At 32.1% G+C, this 9,061-nt stretch overlaps 1 protein-coding gene and 1 pseudogene across 1 annotated transcript; one reads left to right on the forward strand and one right to left on the reverse strand.

The window, feature by feature from the left end:
- Positions 1-1,308: 1,308 nt before the first annotated feature.
- Positions 1,309-2,498, forward strand: LOC114078045 (annotated as a pseudogene).
- Positions 2,437-4,109, reverse strand: LOC107025423 (protein DOWNY MILDEW RESISTANCE 6-like). Its single transcript, XM_015226210.1, has 4 exons — positions 3,702-4,109; positions 3,378-3,625; positions 2,949-3,273; positions 2,437-2,863 (listed from the first exon to the last, which is right to left on the reverse strand). The coding sequence occupies exons 1-4, from the start codon at positions 4,107-4,109 to the stop codon at positions 2,612-2,614; spliced, it is 1,233 nt and encodes a 410-aa protein (XP_015081696.1). The 3' UTR covers positions 2,437-2,611.
- Positions 4,110-9,061: the final 4,952 nt, after the last annotated feature.

Here is a 9,061-nt window from a genome sequence, read left to right on the forward strand (position 1 = left end):
GATCCTCTTACTAAGGTCTTACCAAGAGAAAAGGTTTGGAGCACATCGAGAGGAATGGGATTGAAGCCTATAAATCCTTAAATCATATATGAGGAAACCCAACCTGGGGACTCGAGATCCTATAACCAAGTTCAAAGGAAAAAATTAATCATATGATGACTTGTTGTGAAAAATGCACTATTTTCTTATTCCCTCCATATGATGTGAGTGCATTGTTTCTTGTAGTTTGTAAAGGTTGAGTTCATAAAACTCTTAATGAATATATGTAGCCCGTATGGGTAGAGTGTTAAGCTTACAGGAGCACTCTCGACAGATTTCACCTATGTGATGTGTGGAAGTAAGTCACTTCGTATGAAAATTTGGCTAATTCTCAAAAGCACTCATGAAATCGAAATAACATATGACCATAACGTGTTGGCTTTAAATCTCATGTCAACACCTTGATTATTATGTGTGAGCAGTGATATTTTATTTCCCTTAAGCAGTCATAGTTCAAGTCTGAGACCACTACGACTCGGGAGTAAAAATTATTGTTTCACTAAATTGAGGTTCAATGCAGAGCACACCTTCATTATGCATAGTAGTCTTCCTTCAGCTGATAGACTCTCTTATCTAATATTAATATGAGTGGGGGATTGTTAGCGTGGGCATTTCAATATTATAAAAAATGTTGCATTGCCACATTGAACATTGTCATTACTTCCTCTATTCATGGCCGTTGGTGGCACTTACGTTGCTTTACTCCATTTGAAATACAGTTGTGTGAGTTGGGAAATTAAAGTTGTAGATCTAATTTGCACATGATAGCGTCTTGTAAATGAATCAATTTTCGCAACCTGTCAACTTTTTTGCATTTTGACTATACTGAATTGGTAGTTTGTGAAGTGAATAAAAACCATATCAATATTATAGGAGTTACATAAATTACAACATATAATGAGATAGAATAATGAGTGGAATGAAAAATTCATGGTTATAGGAGTTATACGCTCGTTTTGATCTTGAACGAAGTTCATCGAAATCCACAAACGCTACCGTGAGTCCGCCTGTGGTGATTCAAGGCACCACCCTTTTATGCAATAACCATCTGTGATTATCCTCATTAAATCAGGGTGAAAACGAAAGGTGTTCTCTGGTCCCCAGAGTCGGGGGTGCTTGTGGGGTGGGGTGGGGTGAAAATGAAAGGCCGCTTTGCTTTGAATACTCTTTTAACCTACCCACAATGAGGCTCTGATGTCTTGGGGAGCATTATAAGGAAAATAAAAGATCACATTTTACCTCACAATAATAGGCATTATGTGGTCATCAATGTCAATGAAAAATGCAGCAGAATGTAACATTTAAAACAAACTTAGGATAAGTCACTTTAATAAAAATTACTAATAATATTAAGATGCTCACAATCACCAACATATTCTTATGGATTAAGATAAAGTTTGCACATACCAGATAAAGTTGTTAGCACATGTATTCTCATAAATGTTTTCCTTTTCCACTTCAAAAAATTCAGTATTTGCTACTATAAAAGGAAGAGATAATTTTACTCAGCAGCTAAATAGTTAGTCTTCCTGTCTTGTAGCAATTATATTTTGTTGTCTGTGTTACTTCTGTAGAGCAGACTTGTTTAGTTCTGAGAAAACATTTTACATAATTGAAATAGTTTCTTAAGACAGTGAGTAGTATGACTCAATAATAATTGTTGTTATTATATATACCCATGCATAGATCCGGCTAGCAAAAAGATGTGGAGAAAATTAGCGAGTCTAAAGCTAAGAAGCACTTTGTGCTTGTTCATACGCTAGGCCATAATGTCACGGCTCTTGACTTGGAGTTCATGACTTCACTTGCTGCTGATGAAAATATAGTTCTTGTTAGCCATAGCGTTGGTGGACTTGCCATTTCTAAAGCCATGAAAACTAAATCCATATATATAGATACTTCATTATAGACAATCAAGCAATAATATGTGAACTTGATTATCGAGTTATATACCACAATGGACCTGAAAATCCTCCAAATTCTTGGAAACTAATGCTTACCATCTGAGCCAATTGAGGTAAGCAAATCATAATAGTACTGTTACTGAAATTAATAACTAATTTAAATTGGGGTTTTCCCTAGGATTTGGTGTTGGCCACTACACTAGTATTTATGCAGCGCGTAGATAGTACTTTCAAGCAAAAGATATGGATTAGTTAAATGAGTGTTCATTGTTGCTTTTGAAAATGAAGCTTCGAAGAAGGAATTTTCCAAATGATGATTGAAAAGAATCCACCAGATGAAATGGAAGTGATCCAAGGTCTGACCACGCGACCGTGATGTCTAAGCCCCAACAGCTTTATACTTCTCTTTTTAGCATTGCCAACAAGTACACCAGAGACCTTTCAATTAGATATTTCAATCATTTTCTTTCAATTGTGAGTTCAGCGTTTGGAATTAGCATCAATAAACAAACTCTATTTCATGAAAATACTAATTTTTTAGTTCAATTTGATTAAATCTCATCAATGGAAAGAGGACACAGATATAATATGCACATTAACAATCAGTGCTTAAGTCTTTACCGACATTATCTCTCTACAAGGATTGACTTATCCTCAAAATTTATGGTCTATATATTGTTGTTCATAATCTCATCCAAGGTAACCTTCCCTCTCTTAGTAGTACTTTGTTGGGCTCTAACATAGTCTTTGTAAACAATGGGTCGATACTTTCTTTCACTCTTCTCTTTGATAAGTGGGCTTGCAGGCTGAACTATTGTGTCCATTTCTGGGCCATGACCCACTGCGATAGAGATTCGAGCCGCCTCCGCATTGACTACTGCTCGATGCTCTACGCTCTTGTACTTGCCATTACTCAATATCTGAGAATATAATTCACTCAGTTTGTCTAATTTTGAGAGGATCAATAAGTTAAATTGAAAGGAAAAATAATGATGTGAGACTAACCTCCAAATAATCTCCTAGATTGACAACAAAAGTGCCAGGGACATGGGGGACAGAGTACCATGTTTGATTGTGTTTAATTTGCAAGCCAGGAACGCCATTGTCCATTAAAATAGTGAGACCACTCTGATCTGAATGTGGAGCAAGTCCCAATGTCTTGTTTGGCTCAGGACATGTTGGATAATAATTTGAAGCTATCATCTGAGTCCCTTCATCTCCAAGTGATCTCTCTATGTAATCTGGATCAAGCCCTAATCCTTCTGATATTGCTCTAAATATTTTTATCTTAAGTTGCCAAACTTCCTTTAAGTACTCCTTTGCAACTTGCCTTCACACATACATACATGTACAAATCGATTAAGAAAAAATTGCATGTATTTGTGTATCTAATATCAATTAATTTCATAAGTATATACATCTATAATAACTTACTTGTATTTGGGAGGATTATCTGGCCAAAAGTGATAGCTCTGTGGAACTAGACCACCATAGTGCCTGAAAAAGTCCCTCCAATGAAGGGCATGCTTTCCGGTAGTGTTGAAGCTTGTTCCATATATAACTGGATCCATCACATTTTCTGAACAATATCTCATTTTCTCTTCTAACGGAAGATTGAAAAACTCTTCTACCACTTTAAGCATTTCTTCCATGATAGAGGTCCTTATGCCATGATTACTCACCTAATGTGCATATTTATTATCACTAAAAATTATAGTATTATTTTTATAAAAGAGAAAGAGTTGAAAAATTACGTACCATAAAGAATCCCCATTGAGCACAAGCAGAAGAGATGGCGTGTATAGTTGATAGTCTTTGTTCATCAGGTCCATTGAGTCCACTCAAATCTATAACTGGAGTGGAACCTTCAATGGCCAATGATGGCATTTCATCTTCTGGAATTGGCAAAACAAACTGGGAAGGCACCATTTTCATCTTCTTTGAATTTTCAACTAAGTACTTTACACCTTTTTTATAATCAATTTCCATAGTAGGAAAAGGAGAAGAAGTAACTATTAGAGCCATTAACTTGGCTGTTGGATGAGATGGGGCTTTATTGATCAAGTTTTTCGGAAGAAACGATGCTCTTTCACTACTTTTTTCTTTGCCAAGCGTTACGTTTTTGGTCTTTGGAGCAATAGGCCTTGTGGCATTGTACATGCACATTAAGCCAAAAATATTTGGAACCTAGCTAACTGAAAAAGATGCTCTTTGAATGGGGTTTGACTCAATTTTTTCAGTCCACCTTCATTTAGTTTGTTGGCCTCGTAGGCCCAATTCGCAAGCCTCAAAGGTCATTCCGCGGGCTGTATAATGCTTATTATATATTTTTTAATTAATGTTTTACTTGTTAAGATTTTGTCAATAAATATTTTTGAAATATCAATATAAAATAATACTATATTATTTTCATATCTTTTATATGTTAGGGTCAACCACCACTAAATTTTTTTATCAACCCAAGTTCATTACTCAATTATAATTATGAATCATTGAATTCTTTTACTTTTGTTTTTCTGCCTAACTTTTTCACTTCTACTTTATTGTCTTGTTTATGAAAATAGTTATCAAGTATTGTGTTTTTGCTCGGATGAATCTTATGAATGTTGTTGCACTTGGCTATATGTATTTATTTTGTAAATATTCATTAAAGTATATGTCATTTATTTTTTGTAAATATTTACTGAAGTTAAGTGTAATTCTCCCTAAAAATTTCGAAAAGATATCACAACATAAGAAAATCAAAGCCAAGAAATTAGTACAATTTTTGTCATCTGATTTCCTACTACATCATCTTCCTTTGGTTATTCAAGTGATACAAATTAAAGCATCTTCTACTATACTAGTACAATTATTAGTAATATAACTTTTGTCCATCTAATTACCTTAACATATATGAAAAGAAATTAGGAATAATTGGTACAACCCACAACACTACATTATATCTACGTATCTAAGTTTTTATATTTTCAATCGGATAATTTACCCAAGTGTTTAAAAAAACTCTAAGTTTATTATACACTCGATAAATAGCATTATAAAAAAACAAAAAACTCTAAGTTTATTATACACTCGATAAATAGCATTATAAAAAAACTCTGATTTTATTTTTAAAACAATGTTTACAAACTCTATATACAATATTATACCCCCAGATATACAAATATTATTCAACATTATAAGATGTGTTTATATGTCCATTGGTATTATTATACAGTTTATTTTATAATATTATACACTATTATACAAGCACGCTCTTCGTCTTATTCCGTAGATCCATTCAAAACACCTAAGTTTCACATTCAGGCTCCTCAATGTATTTTACAATATTATACACTATTATACAAATCTTTTGCAGTATTATTCATTCGAAATATAGCTTATATGGTTTTCAAACTTCGAAGAACCGAGATAGACTTTATGTATCCTAATAAATGTATATAGACACAGGAACTTTTATGTATACACACACCGAAGTTACTCTTGTCACATTATGTTATGTATATTAATAGATGAAGAGGAAATTTCACAAATAGCCAATCAAATAAATATAGTTTTTTAATTACGATTCGTCGCTACATGTTAAAGGGAGAAGAGAGGCGAGTGAGACTGAGAGAGGTAGGAGAGAGGCGAATTGTATATGTATATCGATAATTGTGTATGTATATATGTGACCGATATACATATGCATTTGTATATATGGCGAGCGAGTTTGGGAGAGGGAGGAGAGAGGTGAGTGATAGAGGTAAGAGAGTGGAGAAAGGGTAATTGTATTTGTATATTTTATTTTTTGGGGTTTGTCCACCTGGTTTTCGGAGCCCCGTTGATGCCCTAACTACATCTGGATCGCGCTTCGGAGGACCCATTCGGAGGTGGCACTCCCATCAAGATTTTCTTAATATTCAGGGCTCGAACCCAAGACCTCTGGTTAAGGGTGGAGCAATTCCACCATTGCACTGCAACTCATATTGTGCATTTGTATATTGTCATATAATTGTATATGTATGTGTACAATTTGTATTTTTATATGTACAAATGAGGAGAGATAGAGAGAGAGAGAAAGGAGAGAGATGATGTAATTATAGCTAAAATTAAGTTGTGAGTGATAATTAGTGAAAACTATAGCTATAATAGCTAATTAAATAGTATATTTATCCTCGTCATTACCCCATGTATATAAATACGGAAATCTTTATGTATACATATCGAAATTACTCTGTCACAATCAATGTATATTTTGAATCGAATTATAAAATATACATCATCTAAGTATACAAAAAGTATATGCGCAATTGCATAAAATTGTTCATTGAAGCTCAGATTATTTCCTTCACCACTATATTTACAGCTACATCAACTTCTTCAAGGTTCAAATTATGAAATACAATTGATTTTAATAATTGGATTTAATAAATTATTTCGATCAACTTGTAATTAAGAGCAACTCTCGGTGTATCATCTGTTGGTTGATGATAAATCATAATGCAAGAGGTCATTCAATATATACTCATATATTTTATAATTGTCGTACTCGAACTAGTTTATACTGACCTTGTTTAATTTCACGAGATATTTCTAACCTCCCACGACCAAATCTCGATTAAAAAAAATAACCTAATATTTTTTTTTCGAGGCAACCACCTATAAATGACATCCAATGATGGGCTCAGGGGAAATAATTGGCAAATATTTAACATTATAATTCCCAAAATCTAATGATGTTAATTATGTGATAAACTTTTATGATATCACTAATGATTTCCTATAGACTAATATAGTTTTACAGGTCGACTGCTATGAGTTTAAGTACTACAATTATTTGGTCTTCTTTTTGGTTTAGTTTATGTGCTATGTATGTAATTAATTAATGTTTCTTATAGGCACGGACCATAATTATGATTCACTCATAGGCTGCCACATTTAATTTTAATAACAAAAGTATATACTTAGGACATTTGACATAATTATAACGCCCTATCTGACAAGTGACAACTTAGTTAATTTCCATTATTTTTTCTTGCCTATCAGTGGAACATTCATTTGATTCTGGTGATGTTTAATTATACTTTGTATTAATTAATCAATACATCGTGTGCTCTTCAGGCCGGTGTAGTTTGTGTTCAAAAGCCACAAAAATAGTGATGTTTGCCGATATGGTTGGTGTAGGGTTTTAAAAATAATTTACTTCGATTTCTTTTACCTGTCACATTTCACTTATTAACTTCTTATTTTTCTTATACTTTTAGAATATATATATTTTAAATTTAAAGTTATGAATTATTTTAATTTAATTTAGTTTCGAAAAAAGTCAGATTGACTTTGATAAAACGAAACGTGATAAGTAAAAGAACAGACAACATATAAAATTTTATTTATATATATACACATAGAGATACACTCTTGAAATAAAACAGTGTAGTATATGAATGAGGGAATTACTCTGTTCTCTTCTTTACATTTTTTTTTAGAGAACATTGTTATGATTTTAAATTGATTTTCTATCATTACATAAATATTTGAAAGAGTAATTATTAGTGCGGAAATATTGGTTGTACCGCGGAGATAAAAAAATAATTTTCTATAGCCTATGGTTAATTAATAATAATGGGGAACAATATTGAGGTCAAACTTGTCTAAATGATCATAATATGACTTGTGTGATCGATGAAACAAGCGATTGTGTTAATACACCACGAGGTTGATAAATATATACAACTGTTTATATAGCGGTTTTAGCTTATTGGGCTGACCTATCCTAAACTTTACTCGATAAAATTTGACTAAAATTTTTCGTTAAAACCAATATTCTATAGCTCTATTATGATAAGCTCTGACTTGATCAGAGTTGGGCCAGCTGGGTGGAAGAATTATGTTTTATAACACAAATTTTTTGTTAATTCGTGATGGAAAAATCCTCTATACTAGTGAGATGTACTTTTATCCCAAATTTAAAAGCTAATTAAAGTACCACATATAGGTAAGTGAAATAATATTGGAAAAGGTGAATATTATGAATATATAGAGTTTGGTAAAGGATGAAAATATTAATGGAAAGATGTGTGGACATGTAAGCTAGGTGTGCCCCACGATAACATAAGCAGGCAGGGCCAGCTACACTGAGCAATGAGTTCAAAATTACATTACATAAAATAAAAAAATAATGGAGTAAAAATTATAGGTTTGTTCCAAGTGAAGAAAAGAATATTTATTTAGTAAGAGTATATATAGAAGGGCCACTTTCATTCCCTACAATAATACTTGCAGAAACAACAATGATGGTGTTATCTCTGCATGGGGGAATGGCGTGAATAACGCACTCATCATGTGCATTTCATCTCTCTTTTCTTTCCTCCCCGAATTTAAGGGATCGAGTTAGAAGTCTGAATACAAATTTAATTAAATTATTCAATAGTTTCATTTAGATAATATTGTGTTAAAGATTTTGTTAAATAAAATTAAAATATTAGAGTATTAGATTTAAAACACAGCTATTTTTGAATCCAAAATAAATTTTGACCTTCGCTATATAAATTTATTTCTATATTTAAGTACATATTATATCATCATCATATATCAAAAAATAATTTTATAATTTTAATTCATCATTTAATGACTATATGATAATATACTAACTAATTTAGTGGTGGATCCAACGTGTAAGTACCTAGCTCATTTGAGACTACTTAATGTGAAATATAAATATATGTATTTAAAGAGATACTAAAATTGCAACAAATTAAATAATAGGTGTGAACCATAGTTTGGGAAATACAATTACCTCAATACTAAAAATATTAAAAGTTGAACGACGAAACTTAAGTGTTCAATCGGCCTCTCAATATACTTAGTTACATATATATACCTCATATGGGGTGTAATCAACTCTATGATTATGAGTATTCAATGTAATTATCTAGATTCTATTACGTGAAATTTCAGTATGTTTTAATAATATTAAGAGTAATTAATTATATTTTAATATTTAAAGTGAGAATTAACACATCTACAAACCCTAAGATTTTAGGTCGGCCTTTAAAACTTTTTAAGACTCGAAAGGTGTTGTTGCATTTGTCAAAATTTTGAGAGCCATATGTCAAAATATTATACAAAATCTGCAA

Source organism: Solanum pennellii, chromosome 7 (assembly GCF_001406875.1).
Source record: "Solanum pennellii chromosome 7, SPENNV200".
Taxonomy (NCBI): domain Eukaryota; kingdom Viridiplantae; phylum Streptophyta; class Magnoliopsida; order Solanales; family Solanaceae; genus Solanum; species Solanum pennellii.

Bases quoted from the DNA above. Each gene is read 5' to 3' on its own strand.
- LOC107025423 (XM_015226210.1), bottom strand. From the start codon at position 4,109: ATGTGCATGTACAATGCCACAAGGCCTATTGCTCCAAAGACCAAAAAC. The intron at 3,274-3,377 runs GTAAGTTATTAT...GTATGTGTGAAG, and splicing joins GATAATCCTCCCAAATACAA to GCAAGTTGCAAAGGAGTACT. The intron at 2,864-2,948 runs GTTAGTCTCACA...TTATATTCTCAG, and splicing joins ATCTAGGAGATTATTTGGAG to ATATTGAGTAATGGCAAGTA.